Source organism: Mesocricetus auratus, unplaced genomic scaffold (assembly GCF_017639785.1).
Source record: "Mesocricetus auratus isolate SY011 unplaced genomic scaffold, BCM_Maur_2.0 Super-Scaffold_100027, whole genome shotgun sequence".
In the NCBI taxonomy this organism is placed as follows: domain Eukaryota; kingdom Metazoa; phylum Chordata; class Mammalia; order Rodentia; family Cricetidae; genus Mesocricetus; species Mesocricetus auratus.
The window spans coordinates 5615848-5632479 of record NW_024429208.1 but is presented as its reverse complement, the minus strand read 5'-3'; the positions used below and the strand labels follow the sequence as shown (position 1 = coordinate 5632479).

The 16632-nt window shown below is 56.7% G+C and overlaps 1 protein-coding gene across 1 annotated transcript; it reads left to right on the top strand.

The window, feature by feature from the left end:
• The first annotated feature begins 612 nt into the window (after window positions 1-612).
• Mtch1 (mitochondrial carrier 1) lies at window positions 613-16234 on the top strand. Its single transcript, XM_040732497.1, is given in 13 exon segments — window positions 613-834; window positions 836-949; window positions 5077-5161; window positions 7268-7374; window positions 7658-7735; window positions 7981-8038; window positions 8328-8379; window positions 9335-9394; window positions 11273-11366; window positions 13104-13151; window positions 13298-13365; window positions 13562-13637; window positions 15522-16234. Coding segments are annotated over 13 exon segments (1119 nt in total). The 5' UTR covers window positions 613-627; the 3' UTR covers window positions 15594-16234.
• The last annotated feature ends 398 nt before the right edge of the window (window positions 16235-16632 follow it).

Here is a 16632-nt window from a genome sequence, read left to right as displayed (position 1 = left end):
TTACCAGAAAACTGTATTATTGGGCAGCAGCGCACGACTAGACTATCAGAGCGCTGTTGGGCTTGCTCGAAGGTGGGAGCAGGTTACAAACAAGAACAAGACACTTCGCTGGAGTAAACACCTTCCTAGAAAGTGACTGTGACGACTGCACGGAAGCGTTCAAAGCACGGTGCTCCAGGCACTAGACAAGCGCAACTCCAGGCCTAGTTATTTAGTTAACAAAACGCACCCAGCATAAGGCCATCGCGAGTGTACAAGCCAGAGGGGCTTCCAACTCTCGCCAGCCATGAGTTACTCAAATACCGAGGGGCTTCTACTGAGTCCCGGGGAGCACGCCAGAGAGGGGTGCAGACACAGGCCGCAGCGGGCGCCGATCACTAGGTACAACTGCGGTGACGAGCCCGGTCCGCAAAGGGGGCGGGGCCCCGAGCTGCAGAGAATGGGCTCCGGGAGGGGCGGGGCGGGGCGGGGCGGGGCCGGGCGGCCGAGCACTGCAGGATCCAATACGCCACTCCGTCACGCCCGCTTTCCCCGCGGCGCCAGTGGCCGGGCCCGGCTCCGCCCCTTGACGCCCGAGGGGGCGTGCCTAGCACCACGTGACGGGGAGTGACCTCGGCGCCTGGCGCCATGGGGGCTTCGGACCCGGAAGTGGCGCCTTGGGCTCCCGGCGGCGCCGCGGGGATGGCGGGAGCCGGAGCTGGAGCAGGAGCTCGCGGCGGCGCGCCGGCGGGAGTCGAGGCCCGCGCTCGCGACCCGCCGCCCGCGCACCGCGCGCACCCTCGCCACCCTCGGCCCGCGGCTCAGCCGTCGGCGCGCAGGATGGACGGCGGCGCGGGGGGGTCCGGGCTCCGGGGACAACGCCCCGACCACCGAGGCTCTGTTCGTGGCGCTGGGCGCGGGCGTGACGGCTCTGAGCCACCCGCTGCTCTACGTGAAGCTGCTGATCCAGGTGGGGCCGAGGGGCGCCGCGGAAGGGTGGCGATGCGGCGTGGGGGTGCGGGGAGGGGGCTGCGGGACGTGAGTGACAGATGTGGGAGAGAAGGGATTTGGAGGTGCGGGGAGGGGGCTGCGGGACGCGAGTGACAGGCGTGAGATAGGAAGGGATTTGGGGTGCAGGGAAGGAGCGAAGAGACGCGAGTGACAGGCGTGAGATAGGAAGGGATTTGGGTGCAGGGAGGGGCGATAAGATGTGGGAGATGAGTACTCGGAGGCAGTGGGTTTGAGATTCCGAAGGGTAATGGATTTGGGGTGCGGGAGGAAGCCATAGAATTGGGAGAGGGCCGAGAAGTTTTGGTGAACGGGTAGACGAGGGCTGGCGACGAAAGCTAAATATTTAAAGGTGTTTGGGGCAGTGGACAACGGGGCTCTGGATTTATAGGGATGGACAAAGGAGTGGGCTCCAGGGCCAGAGATTTAGGAGGGAAAGAAAGCAGCAGAAAGGGCTATCGGTTTACTTGAGAAGGGGGCTGTGGATTTGATGGCGACGACAGATTTGGTGGGAGGAGGGGCCTCCGCATTGGGGGAGTGGAGCCGTGGTAGCGACGTGTCTGGAGAGGGGAGCCAGGAGGCGGCTTTTAGGGGGAAGGGGATGACGCATTTAGGGGAGGAAGGAAATGGAATCAGAGTGATTGTGTCTGCGTGGGTTGGGAATGGGCAGAAAGGGCAGTAGGGATAGGCACAATAGGTAAGGGCCGGAAAAAACTGGAGCGAAGGTAGGGATGTCTGGACTGAAGGATGCTTGGGCGCTAACGTTTTGCCAGCAATGCAGTCCATAGAGGGGGAGGGGGAGGGGCTGGAAGAAGGTGTGCATTTGGCAGAATTGGGTGGGTGTGCTGGAGGTGGGGACAGTTCCGAGGGGTGGAGGATGGGTAGTGAAGATTGCGGTGGGGACCCAGCTAAGATCTGAGGTTTGATTTAAGGCAAGTGAGTGTGAGGTTTTACTGAGAGAATCAGAAATACGTTTGGAATGAGAAGGCCCTAAGTATGGGAGTCACTGAAGCTCTGGCGTCTGAGGAATTGGGGGTAGTAGAAATTGGAGTTTGACTAGAAAATATGACAAGGAATGAGAAGATGCAGTCAGGGCCGTCGGGCATCAAGCTGTGACAGATTTGGAGGTGGCTGATGGGCAACATTAGGATTTACAGCCACGCGAGCCTCAGCTTAGGAGAGGCCCTGCGCTTTGGAGGTGTTTGAGTTGAGCTGCGGGGGTGCTGGGAGCTGGTGGGGTGAGAGTTGAATGGTGGGCCTTGGGGTGCCAGGTGGGCGTCCGTGGGGTGGGGGTGGGAGGCTGCTGGGTACCAGGACTGGGCGGGCTTTGTGAGAGGACAGTGGGGAAGTGACACTTGGGACCCTGGTGGCATCAGGATGCGGGTTTGAAGAGGAGTGACATGAAAGAGTCTCTGGAAGAAGGACCTAGAGAGTGAGTGGGGCCCTAATCGCTATGAGAACTTGACAGCAGGTGGGTGTGAACCAGAGACAACTTCAGGGAGAAAGCTTACTGGATATGGTTTGGCAATCGGTAATACTGGAGAGAAAAATAATGACAGGTTGTCTTTTGCAGGGAGCAGGTGTGCAGTGCTAGATGGAGGTTGCCTACATTGAGGGGGAAAAAAAAAGCACGTAAGGCCTTAGGTCAAGATGCGTGGGTGTCGGGGTGGCGGTAGCTCACGCTTGAGGACGGGGAGACTGGCCCTGCTGTGGTCAGGGCTGTGGTCAGGACACTTAGAAACACTTGGGTGAGCATGCCTGGGAACAGATCACCTAAAACTTCACCGTGGTTAGCTATGTGCCTTTGATGGTAACACAATGGACATTAAGAAAAATAGATTCTCAGCCGGGCGGTGGTGGCACATGCCTTTAATCCCAGCACTTGGTAGGCAGAGGCAGGCAGATCTCTGTGAGTTCGAGGCCAGCCTGGTCTACACAGTGAGTTCCAAGACAGTCTCCAAAACAATACAGAGAAACCCTGTCTCGAAAAACCAAAAAAAAAAAAAAAAAAAAAAAAAGAAAAGAAAAATAGATTCTCAGCCGGGTAGTGGTGGTGCACATCTTTAATCCCAGCACTCAGGAGGCAGAGGCAGGCGGATCTCTGTGAGTTCAAGGCCAGCCTGGTCTACAGAGAGAGTTCCAGGACAGCCAGGACTGTCTGGGGAAAAATAAAGAAAATACACACATAGGTTTGGGTGTCCTGAGGATGCGCGGTGGAGGGGACAGGTTTCGGGGCTGGGTTGTAGCTGTAGCGGTAAAGACTGGGCAGACAGAACAGTAGCAAGAGCCTGGGGCTTGACGTTATGAACACAAAGGAAGAACCCAGCCACTGCTTAAAGAAGATGGCTGCAACTTCAGAACCAGAAGAAAAACTCTGCCTGGATCACCTGACTCCCTTTTCTGGACAAGCTCTTCGGAGCTGCACTTGTTTGTTGGAGTGATTTCACAATAAAGAGGTGTTGAAGTTTACACTCAGGGTCTGTAAGATGGTTAGCAGCAGGTAGACCACTTGTTACTCAAGCCTGAGGATGTGAATTCAATCCCTGGAACTTACAATCAACTCCAGAAGTGTCCTCTGACCTCCACGATGATAATAAGAAGAAAGAATGAAAACATGTACAATCAGTCACCTTCAGTATGTCTCAGCGTCACACCCACAGGAGTAATGTGGGCTTCGATGAAATACCTTCCTAATGACGATGAAGAAAAAGCAGCAGCCCCCTAAGGGCCCAGCGCAGGTCACAAGGCCAGGCCTCCTGACCTCTGGGCTTTGTCCCCTGCCACATCCAGCAGGTAGCTGGGGAGGTATACGCCGTAGGCTTAGAGAGCTAGGTGGGGTGGCAGCAGGGCTGTCTGCAGCCTGGATCTGTACCCAAAGCTTCTGTTTTGTCACTATATGGGGAGTTAGGTTGGAATGAAGTTTTATCCTGAAGATGAGAATTAGCAGATTTATTCTCAGAGGTGAATGGAGAGTGAAGCACGTAAAAATGGGTGCTTCAGGTCAGCGAGTCAGCCTAGCAGGTAAAGACACTTGCTGTCAAGTGTGGTGGATGACCTGAGTTAAATGCCCAGAACCCTGAGTTCGAGGCAGGCCTGGACTACACAGTGAGTTCCAGCACAGCCAGGCTACAGAAACCCTGGAGGGAGAGAGAGACAGAGAGAGATTCCCAGAAACGACAACAGAAAGAGACCAGTTCCTGCAAGTTGTTCCCTGACCCCCACATGCTTGCTATGACACACACATGTACATGCCCAGGTGTTGGTGGTGCACACCTTTAATCCAGCAGCCAGGAGGTAGAGGCAGGCTGATCTCTGAGTTTGAGACCAGCCTGGTCTATAGAGAGTTCTAGGACAGCCAGCGCTACACGGAAAAACCCTGTCTCAAAAAATGAACAAACTTAGCCGGGCGTTGGTGGCACACACCTTTAGTCCCAGCACTCGAGAGGCAGAGGCAGGAGGATCTCTGTGAGTTTAAGTCCAGCCTGGTCTACAGAGCGAGTTCCAGGACAGCCTCCAAAACAATACAGAGAAACCCTGTCTCGAAAAAAACTAAAAAAACCCCAACAAACTTAAATGTGTGCTTCTGGGCCAATGAGATGACTCAGTGAGTAAAGACACGCAGGGACCTGAATTGAACCCGAAGGACCTACATGGTGGAAGGGAGAACCAACTGGTGCAAGTTGTCCTGTGACTCCATACACATGCACGCCACGCATGTGTGTGCCCGTACGCAAGCACCGTGGGCCGCTAAATGGCCAAGGCAAACTGAGCTCCTGGAGCTCACCTAAGGGTGGGAGAGCATCTGACCACAAGTCCTCCTCCCGCCACGCACACAGTAGTAGCGGGTCAGACTGCAATGTCCTAAGGGCTCTTAAAATATAAAAGCCGTGTTTGGGCAGGAGGTTGTCTGGCATCGAGACTGTGGAGTGTGTATGATTTAGATTGGGGCCAGGGTGGGCCCTAAGACTAGGCATTGGTGAAGGACACCAGCTGGTGCTCCCAGGGAGGTGGGAACAGCCACAGCATGTGTGGGAGGAATCCGAGAGCCGTCTCACGGTGACGCTTCTTTTGTCTCTGTTGACTCTGAAGGTGGGTCACGAGCCGATGCCCCCCACCCTTGGGACCAACGTGCTGGGGAGGAAGGTCCTCTACCTGCCGAGCTTCTTCACCTACGGTGAGTGCCACAGGCCGGCTCAGCCCTGGGAACCCGCACCGGGAGCCAGTGCCAGCTCCAAGGAGGGACCGGCTGCAGGGCACAAGCTGGCTCTAGAGCCATAGGAGGGGTGTAGATTCTATACAGATACACTTGCCTGCCACAGCACCACTGTTCTGTGTTCTTCATGGAATCCCCGGGGATCCTCGGTCTGACGAGATACCCACCTCTGTTTTCGCTATTGTTCCCTGACCCGTGGGTGATAACAGCTGGCTAGGGTATGGCAGGGTCTGCCATAGCTGTGTCCCCCTGTCCCTGCCTGCCAGCACGAGGGATCTTCTTAAGTGCCTTTCTGAGTTTTCTTTCTGAGTCCCATTCTGGGCCTCTCTTACCCATTTGGCTAGTCTAGAATGTTCTTTGCCAGTCTCCCCTGCTATATAACCTGGTTCCTGACCTCTGAGCCACCTTCTCCAACACACACTCCCTGCTGGCAGGAATCACAGGCCTGGCTCTTTTCAATTTCCTCCCAGTTCCGAGTGCAGTGTCTAGGGCCAGGCGGAATGGCCATTTTGTGGGGAGATGTGTTTGTATTTATTTCAGGGTTGTTGGTGCAGGGGAGGGGGAACCATGTAAGTAGAGCGCCCCCACCCACCAGTGTACATAAAGATAGTGAGCGCAGGCATGTGGCAACCAGGCTTTCTGGATTTGCCTGTGGCGGCCAGCTGAAGGACTCATGTCTGCGGTCATGCCTGTTCTCATGGGGCCATCCTGACCTTCATCCGAGAGCCTCTTGCTAGCATGAGCCAGGTCCTGAGGCGCCCCCACCCAGGTTTTGTCCTGTTTCAGATCAGACGTCAAGAGCAGATGTCTGCTGAGCTCTTCTGCACACTGGCTGCTCCTGAGTCAGGAAGTGCCGGCCGTCTGGCTGTCTAGAACTGTCTGCCCAGTGTCTCCTCCTCCCCCACAGCTGTGGACATTCTGTGGCGTAAGGCTGGGAGCCCTGGGAGTCTGTGGCTCTGCAGCAAGGCGCTGAGGTGGTGGGACCGGGCAGAGGGCCTCTGTGGACGGTGCTGTCTCCTTTTCCCTCACAGCTGAGCAGAGAAATGGGCAAATCCTGGAGCCGGCTCTGTGGGAGCCACACTGGCCCTGCCCGCGCCTGCCCCTCAGTAGAACAGCTCTGCTCCTAGCCGAGCCGTTGCCCAGCCTCCCGCACCCTCATCCCCTTCCCTAACTTTCCTCATCCTCTCTTCCCCGCCCTCCCCTGCTCTGGAAGCTGTTATGCCGGTGACAGGTGTGCTGCCCTGTCCCTGGAAACCCGTGCTGGGTGTGACGTGGAGTCACCCGGCAGCTACGCCCACAGGAGAAAAGGGCACACCCGCTCCCCACCGCCTGTGTGTGGTGCTGCAGAGCTCACGTCACAGTCTGAAAGGGGATCCTATTGAGGGAACGTTCTGTTGGCTTCCAGCGTTTAGGGAAACACGTCACCTTCTTGAGCATGGGTTTGTAAAGTAGGGAATGCAAGATGTGTCACACACCGATATGAAATACAGCAGTGGGACAGGAAGTCCCCGTGGCCACCTGACCACCCAGGGCCTCCCAGTGTCACTTTGTTTCTGCCTTGTCCCTTACTAACAGGAGTCAGCAGGTGCCGGGGGCGTCCTGGGTATAGCACAGCATGGCGGTGCGTGTCCTGGCCACAGCGTGGTCTAGAGACCTTCCCAGGCCTGTCTAACCGTTCCCTTCCTTTCCCCCCACTTAGGTAGGGAAGGCCATCTCTGCCTGTGGGCACCCCGCTCCCACCCCAAGAAAAACACTTTATAAGCAGCTGAAATTGGTTTTGGGTTACAGCATTCCAGCTGCTGAGTTGAGAAACTTCAGTTGAGTTTGCCAAGTAGCTTTCAAAGCTAATGAAAAGAAAGACGCAGGAGAGAAGTCAGGTGGGCTTATCTGTCAGAAAAACGTTTTACCAAAAGAGACAGGTCAGGTGACACTTGGGGCCGGAGCTGGCTTGTGTTAGGCCCTGGACACACGCCCCGGCTGCAGTTGGGAAACCACTGGTCTGGGCGTGCGGTCTAGCAGTGGGTGTCCTGGGCTGGCCGTGACGCCGCCCCCTTTGCCTTCTTACAGCCAAGTACATTGTCCAGGTGGATGGAAAGATAGGGCTGTTCCGGGGCCTGAGCCCCCGCCTGATGTCCAACGCCTTGTCCACGGTGACCCGAGGCAGCATGAAGAAGGTGAGCAGTTGCCCAGGGTTCCCCAGGCTGCAGCCCCGCCCACCCTGGTCCCACATCCCCATGCAGACTTTGGTGCATGGCCCCTGGGCTTGTGCTTGGGAAGCCCCGTGCCCCGCAGTTCTCCCTCTCTCCCACAGCGGTGGCAGCTATGACGGTGGCTTTCCCACTCAGTCCCCCATGGTGGTTACTGACGGCCCAGACAATGATCACAGCACCCATAGGCGCTCATCTGTGGTGATTCACGGCTCTGTTTTCCTTTGGCCCGCTCTGTGTTTGTGGTCAGGTTTTCCCTCCAGACGAGATCGAGCAGGTTTCCAACAAGGATGACATGAAGACTTCGCTGAAGAAAGTTGTGAAAGAGGTTGGTATCAAGGGACGGAGAGGAGAGTTCTCATCCCCGGTTGGCCGGGTCATTTATGCTTGCCCAGGTGGAAGGCGTCTTTGCCGGACACTGCAGGACACTTCCTCCCTAAAAATGCCTGTGATGGCAGCACACCTCATTGTCTGCGGTAGACGGAGGCCTGGGGAGTGAACCCCCTTTTCCTATATAGGCTTGCGTCTCCCTGTGGGTGCCAGTCTGATTGTGCCCACCTTCCTCTCTTACAGACATCCTATGAGATGATGATGCAGTGTGTGTCGCGCATGCTGGCCCATCCTTTGCATGGTAAGGGCACTGCAGCTGAGCCCGCTGCGGTACAGGCGGGTGGGTGCAGGCTGGCCCCTCCTGAACACGACGTACGCAGTGGCGGGTGACTGGGAAGATTCGGGGGGGGGGGGCAGGAAGGAGACTGGCTGGTGCCCTTCCCGGGCGGAGGCGATGCTGTGGTCGTGGGGTCCGAGGCTCACCCTCTTGAGTCCGTGGCACAGGGGCCATTCTGCACCGGACGGACACCCCAGGGGCAGGGTGCCGAGCCGTCGGCCCTCCTGGTCACCCGTGCTCTCTCTCCCCTCAGTCATCTCAATGCGCTGCATGGTACAGTTTGTGGGACGGGAGGCCAAGTACAGGTAGGTAATTCTGGCTGTCTCTGTGCTCTCCCGCCGCCGCCACCGCCGGGGAATAGCTCCACTGCTGCCTGGCTTCTGAGGAATGCTCTGGTAGCTCCCACTGTGCCTGCCTCCTGTGATCCTCTAGATGACCCTCAGTTCCCTGCAGAGCGGGGTGCAGAGCTTGGTGCCCTGTGCTGCAGAGTCTGCTTGGGTTAGGTGTGAGCTGGGGTTCCCTTCCGGGACCCCTCCCTCGGTTTCTCTGGCTCCCCGGACCTGACTTTCCGCTCTTCTCACCCTCAACTGAGAAGTGGCCCACTCCTCACAACCCCAGACTCAGCTCAGGCCAGGCCCAGGGCCCGAGCACACCTGGCCTTTTCCGATGCCATCTCCTCTTTTCTACGGCCAGGATGCTTGGCTCTAGGTTCACTCGTGGGAGTTGCTTGATTCCCCAGACTAGATATGAGGTTGGTAAATGACCCGAGGGGACCACTTGGCTGAAAGCCCCGTGGCTCAGGCCACTGTCTTGAGAAGAACATGGGGAGTGATGGGGGCTGGGAGCCCTGGACCAGCTCTCGCTAGCCAGGCTTACTTGCCTGCCTCTTCACCTGGGCAATGTAGCGCCTCTGCGGGCCAGCAGATGTTTCCAGTCACGGGTCACAGAGGTGGCTGCGGAGCTAGGAAGCCACACAGCCTGCCCGCTAATCTCTAGCAGGCTGCACAGCAGGGCGCTAGACCCCAGGCCTGCCTTGGGAGGGCTGAAGTCTTTATCCTGGGTTGCCCTGGGGCCTTCCAGCTGCAGTGTCCGCTGCTCTCTGCCCCTCCTGTTCTCACCGCCTTCTGCCCCGTGTGAGCCCCAGTATCCATGTAAATTCACCTCACCCCAAAAGAAAGCTTTCTTCCCGTCCTGGCTCATGCCTGCTGATCTGAGGATGGGCTTCTGCTAGGTGACCTTGTCTCCATCTTGCCTCCCCAGTGGCGTCCTGAGCTCCATTGGGAAGATTTTCAAGGAGGAGGGGCTGCTGGGATTCTTCGTGTACGTGAGTTTATTCCCTGTAACAGCCACACGTGGCTCCACTAACAGGTGTGTTCTCAGTCTCTCGGGCCACAGCTGCGGCGCTGGACTAACCACAGAGTGTGCTACAGGCCGCGCGGCTGCCCAGCTGTGCTGCACTCCATGGCAACAGGAGCTCTCCAGCCCTTTTAGGTCACAGCTTAAGTGAAATGGGCCTGGTCAAGGGGCGTAGCCTAGTGGTAGAATGTGGCGTGTGTGCACCCAGCACCACATGCAAGCACGCGCACACACTATCTCATGCTGGAGGATGAGCTAACCAGCCCCTGCCAGGCCCCGTCTGGGTTCCAGGGTTGCCAGGGACACAGAACTCGTCTTCAGAAGCTCGGCACAGTCCTTGGCATCGTTGCCAATGGTGACTGTCAAGCTATGACTTGGACTGAGGATCGGGTCCCTGCCTCCAGTCGGGGCTCTGTTCTGACAATTAGTGGACATTGAATGCTCAAGATGATTTGCACAGGAGGCCACGTTTCTGACTTCTCTTGACAAGTCAGAAAAAACCTGACCCTGTTGGGCCTGTGTTTCCACAGAGGCCTGTGTCTCTGGGTGTATGATCTCCTGAGGACCACAGGCCCGGCACTCTTGGTCTCGAGCCCAGACCACAAAGACTCTTCAGAAAGAATGAGTGTCAGGCAGCCAAGAAACCAGGCTGACAAGTGTGGCCTTTGTTTTGGCACTTGAAGGTCTAGGCAGCGGCCTACAGTGGTCATGTGCACAGCATACCAATACTGGGTTCCGTGCTAACCATTCTTGTGCGGTAATTTTTCCAGCTTGTCTGATCGTTTTATGGTCTGTGTTTAATCAAGAAGTGACGTGGAATAGAGAGACAACAGTGTGTTTCTCCATAGGTGATTCTGCCCCAGGTGATGTCCAGGGGCATCTGTGGCTTTCAGAACTGGCATGTGAGACAGACCTCCCCGCTGCTGCTAAGCATCTCAAAGTTTGTGGGGGCAATTAACTCAGCCCCCAATGGCCATAGGGCAAGATTGAGAAACACATCCGCATCCATGTGTAAGAATGTGGGTCCAGGTGCCTGAGTCATCAGGCCCTGACACACTCCAGCACTGGGCAGCTCTGTGACTGGGTCCCACACAGCACACGCTTGCTCTGGGGTGATTTTGGGGAAGGGATGCGTATAGGTTACAGTCTCAGAAAGTGCCTGCTGGGGAAGGAGGTGCATCTGCCGCGCCCTGTGAATGCTCGCGTGTTTCTTACTTTTCTTGGACTTTCAGATACAAGATTTAAAAAACAACAACAACAAAAGGTTTATGTATTTGTTGCTTTTATGTGTGTGCCTGTGTGAGTTTATGTGCACCAAGTGCACACAGGAGCCACGGAGGCCAAAGGAAGCCTCGGATCCCCGGGCCCTTTGTAAGAGCAGCAGGCATGTAAACTGTCCAAACTGCCTGGCTGTCTCCGCTGCCTCAGCATCTTCACAGGGAACCTTCCAGTCCAGATGTAAAGGCCGTTGCTGCAGGGTAGCTGCCCTTGCAAGCACTTGCATGGCGCATTGTTAGTGGAACTTTCCAGGGTGGAGGGCCAGTCACTGAGGACTGGTGTGAAGCTGCCAGGCATTCCTTCCTGATGTGTTTTTGCCAGGTGTGGCTGTGGTCAAACCATGACAACAGGGCTTCTGCAGATTGGAACTAGCCTGTGACGCCACCAGCTAGTCTGTAACACCTGAGACCTCCGTGTGGGAGGAGGACCGCCTTCCCGGTGGCAGCATCACTCCCCAGGCTCCTCCCCGAGGCGGGGTCTGGGTGCTGCAGGTGCAAGCTGGGTGCAGCCTTCCTGCCTCCTGGGTCTCCTCCCTGCTCATCTCTGCCCCCATTGCTTTTGTAGCGGCTTAATCCCTCACCTCCTGGGCGATGTGGTTTTCTTATGGGGCTGTAACCTGCTGGCCCACTTCATCAATGCCTACCTGGTGGATGACAGCGTGAGTGACACCCCAGGGGGGCTGGGAAACGACCAGAATCCAGGTTCCCAGGTTGGTTGGAACAAGGACTTGCCTTTCTTTCTGTGTGCTGATGCCCAGGGTCTGGGACAGGCTGGGACTTCGGGATTTTCTTGACAGGGTTGAGAAGGGGCCCATAATTGTCTCTGGTGCTGGGGAGATGAGATTACCCTGACCCTGCCTGGGAGGAAGTTAAGGAATTCTGTCCCCTCCAGTGTTAGAAGTGGGCCCTAGTTTATCCAAAACTTCTCAGCAAATGAGAGAGGGCAGCTGATAGCCACAGGCCTTTAACCTTCATAGTCTGTGGTTTTAAAATCCACTGTGAGCTTGGCAGTGGTGGCGCACACCTTTAATCCCAGCACTCGGGAGGCAGAGGCAGGCGGATCTCTGAGTTCGAGGCTAGCCTGGTCTACACAGAAACCCTGTCTCAAAAACAAAACAAACAAAAAACCCCAGCATGGCCTGATAAGTAATCCCAGCATTTGGAAGGCAAAGGCAGGGGGATCGTGCAGTCAGGGCCACCCCGACTGTAGATGGAGATGGAGGCTCTGGTCTCAAAAGCAAAACAACCTGCAGTGGCTCTCCATGACCATCATGACCTTTGGTCCTGGCAGCTCAGACGTCAAGGGACACAGCACAGGTGTGATCCTGGGCCAGGTGGTGCCATTTGTGTCAGCCTGCTCTGGCTGCTGGGGTCTGCAGACCTCACCTGCAGCGGTCAGGCATCCGGAAACCCAGGCACCTGGCAGTTTGATAGGTTCCGCTCGACCAAGATAAGAATTAGTCACCCACAATGGGTTAGGGTTCCCGGAAGCCAGATAGTCTGACAGGAGGAATGGCCAGACCTGGAAGGGGAGGGGAGAGGTCACTCATGGTCCATGGGGTGTCTATTGGCTTAGGCTGGCAACCCTGAGGGAGGGTGGCCTGTGACTCAAAGAGACCGATGACTGTAACTTGGGTGTGCGGATCTTCACAAATTTAAGGGTTTTATGGAGATGCCCCCCCATCTGCAGTGACACTGACACATGCCTGCAGCTCGGCCCTAGCTCAGGAACCTTGACCAGTGGGTGGGCTTCACATGACCAGTGTGATCATATAAAGAGCGAGGCTGGGTCAGGGAGCACCCCTCTGCCCTGGCCGCTTAGACACCTTCCTGAGCAGCCAGCTCTGGTATGAAGGCACGTTCTGTAAGGGCTTGAGACGGCCACACGGGTCAGGCCAGCAGTTATCTCCTGTAGGGCGCTGGGTATCCGGTAGTGGGATGATCACTTCAGAAGACACCAAGGGGCAGGTCATCACCTACCCTAGTGACACCTGTTCTCTGGGGACAGTCGAGCTTTAGGTGAGATGTGACAGCAGCCCAGAGTGACCACACACTTCATGCCTGGAACCAGGCTGTGTCCTGGGACACTGGGTGGAAGTGTGTTGTCTCACTTGGGAACCCTCAGCAGGTCGTGACTCCTCCAGGAAGGTGTGGGCCACACCCGGGAGCTCTGGGTCCTGTGGGATTGCCACACATGGTGGCAGACTCCTCACAGGTCTCAGCCCAGCTGGCCTGTTCCTGCCTCCCAGCTCCTTCCCCAACTGATAGGGAGGGCACGGGAGGAACTGGCCTGGAAAAGGGGGTTGTAGAGGGTAAGATAAGGCAAGGTGAAGGTACCACAGAGCTCGCTGCCCCTAACATTCCTGTGGTAAACCCTGCTTCCTTTCTGCTTGCAGTTCAGCCAGGCGCTGGCCATCAGGAGCTATACCAAGTTCGTCATGGGGGTACGTCCTGCCTGCTGCCTTTAAGGGCCAGGGTGGGCTGGAGGCAGGTCTCACTGGGCCCGTGAGGGGCCTGCATGGGGACCTGTGGGGAGTCCTGTGGTGGTGGTGGGGGGCCATGCTGGCACTGAGACCTGTCTGCCTTTCAGATAGCAGTAAGCATGCTGACATACCCCTTCCTGCTTGTTGGAGATCTCATGGCTGTCAACAACTGTGGGTATGTGTGTACCCTTCCACCTGGCCCCCTTCCAAGGCTGCTGGGACATCCAGGGGAGCCCTTCCAGCCCTTCCGCCCACGCATAATTTCCTGTGGGGTTAGCGTGGTGTTGGGGTCGGCATGGGGTCCGTAGAACCTCTGAGTTCTCCTGTCCTCTTTGAAGATGTGTCTGAGGACCCCCATGCTCCCTCCACAGGCTGCAGGCTGGACTCCCTCCGTATTCCCCCGTGTTCAAGTCCTGGATCCACTGCTGGAAGTACCTGAGTGTGCAGGTGGGCGTGCGGGGCGGAAGATCTCAGCTGCACTGGAGGAGGGGGAGGCGCCCGGAGGAGCTGGCATGGGGCGGGGATGGGAGACACCCACTCAAAGGCCTTCACAGGTCCCCTTTCAGAGCTAAGTAGTCCCAGCTCTGGCTGAGGGGAGACAGCCACAGGAGTCTGAAGCTCAGGGCCTGGGCAACAGTGAAAACCTGTGCCTTTAAGACTAAACAAAGCTGTACCTCCTTTGGAGGCGGGAGGTACAAGGCAGAGGGCAGGAACTCAGTCTTCCTGTAACAAGGGTATCTGGGATGCGTGCAGCCAGTCTCCTCCATAGGATCCTCCTGGGCCTGGGGGATCTCCGGGGCTCAGCTTGGTCTGATGGGAGCCTGGCAGGAACAGGCATGGCTTTGGGGCTTGGTACGGAAGCCTCTTGCTGGCTATAACTTTTGGGAGCCAGTAGCCAGGGACTAGGCGGGTAAAGGGGCTCCCAGGGTAAGCCTGATAGCCTGAGTTTAATCCCAGAGTCCACACAAAGGTGGGAGGAGAGAACCCACTCAGCTAAGTTGTCTTCTGCCCTCCACACACGAGTCCTGTCCCGTACACCCCTCTCCCTATCATATACACACATACACAATAATAGTAAAAAAAAAATGTAAATCTTTCTGAGGAGGGAGAAAAGGAGTAAGAGGCAGACAGAGTTCCCTCCAGCACACCAGTTGGGCTGTCTGTCTGTCTCAGTCTCCCCTTGGGGGGTTGGAAGAGCAGCAAGTCTCCTCTATGGAGGTTTCCTGCAGGGTTGGGGGTGGGGTTCCCCACCCTTAGGCACTGTTTTGAACCCAGTGTCTTGTGTGTGCTAGCTAGGTAAGCACCCTACCACCGAGCCAGATCCATTCCCAGCCCCCTTTTTGTTTGATTTGGTTTGGTTTATTTGAGACAGGGTTCTCTGTGTAGCTCTGGCTGTCCTGGAACTCGCTCTGTAGACCAAGCTGACCTCGAACTCACAGAGATCCGCCTGCCTCTGCCTCCCGAGTGCTGGGATTAAAGGCGTGCGCCACCAACGCCCGGCTCACATTCCCCCTTTTTACTTTTCATTTTTAGACAGGGTTTCACTAAGTTGCCCAGGCTGGCTGTGAACTTGTCTTATGGCCCAGACAGACCCTGAGTAGGTCTTCATGCCTCAGGCTGGCTGTGAACTTGTCTTATGGCCCAGACAGACCCTGAGTAGGTCTTCATGCCTCAGGCTGGCTGTGAACTTGTCTTATGGCCCAGACAGACCCTGAGTGGGTCTTCATGCCTCAGGCTGGCTGTGAACTTGTCTTATGGCCCAGACAGACCCTGAGTAGGTCTTCATGCCTCAGGCTGGCTGTGAACTTGTCTTATGGCCCAGACAGACCCTGAGTAGGTCTTCATGCCTCAGGCTGGCTGTGAACTTGTCTTATGGCCCAGACAGACCCTGAGTAGGTCTTCATGCCTCAGGCTGGCTGTGAACTTGTCTTATGGCCCAGACAGACCCTGAGTAGGTCTTCATGCCTCAGGCTGGCTGTGAACTTGTCTTATGGCCCAGACAGACCCTGAGTAGGTCTTCATGCCTCAGGCTGGCTGTGAACTTGTCTTATGGCCCAGACAGACCCTGAGTAGGTCTTCATGCCTCAGGCTGGCTGTGAACTTGTCTTATGGCCCAGACAGACCCTGAGTAGGTCTTCATGCCTCAGCTCCCTATGGTTGAGCTCACAGGCCTCAGCCACCAGGCTGCTGGTGGACAAACCCTGTCCTTACGTTCATGATTGGGCCTTGTCCCTTTATGCCCTTTACGTGTGGCCCTGGGCCTCTGAGCCCCTGGCTTCTTTGACTGTAACAAGTGTGGCCTGGCTCCCGCTGACTGCCTCTCTTCTGCAGGGTCAGCTCTTCCGCGGCTCCAGCCTGCTTTTCCGACGGGTGTCACCGGGGTCGTGCTTTGCCCTGGAGTAACCTAAGTCACCTGACCAAACATTTATGGGGTCCTGGCCTCTCCCTGGTGAGGGCCTGTCATCTCAGCTGCCTGAGGGGCTCTAGCCCAGCCTGGCTTCATGCCCATATTTGCCATGTGTCTGTCCAGATGTGGGGCTGGTGGCGGTGGTTCACCTGGGACCCGGGGAAGCCTGGGGGGGGTTGGGCAGTGTTGGGGAGGAATCCCATCCTGCCCAGACGTACAGCAGAGAAAGGCTGTGGAGGCAAAGGTCACAGGAGGCAGAGGCTCACAGGGTCAGGTCCCTCCGCCTACAGCCCAGCTCACCCTGCCACTCAACCAGAAGCTCCCGCCCCTGCTTGGTATCCAGGGCGCCATCATGCCCGCGCCCGTGCTGTGAGGGCTAGCCCTGTGTCCTGCCCTTCCTTGTTTGCAACACTACTTTTCTGACACAAGGGCAGTGCCTTCCCCTGACTAGGAAATCATGTGACCCCCTCAGTAGTGCCCTCATCTCCTTGTCTGTAATGGTGACACCAGGTGTGAGGGTCCTGCCGCCTGTGCGGTGTGTGAATGCGCACAGGTTGCGCAGGCCAATGTCTAGTCCTCCCCTCATGGTAAGATGTGACCCCATCTCCTCGAATAAATGTATTGGTGGTGATTTGGACTTTTGTGGGAGCCTCTTATTTCTATGAGCTTCGCCGGACCCTCGTGCTGGTGTCTTAGGTCTCCGGACTATCAGCCTGGGCCCAGAGCTGTGGCATGGTCGAGTCCTCTCCTTGGGCTCGAGGCTGAGGCGCCTCTTCACAGAGCAGCAGCTGGCACTTGGGCCTGTCAGGAAGGTAGCAGCTGTTTCAGAGGGACCCACCAAGCTACCAAGTGGCACCTTGGCACCTTTTGAAGGTGACTGTTTTCAAGTCTCCAGAGCCTTTTGGTACAGCAGCCACATGGTCAGGGCAGAAGGAAATGGCCGTGAGTGTCTGCCCTCCCTCCAGGGGCCTGGTGTGTGAGAGTTGCAGTTTGCTGCCTTTTCTTGTTTTTTGGTCCCCCCCCCCCCCAGACTGG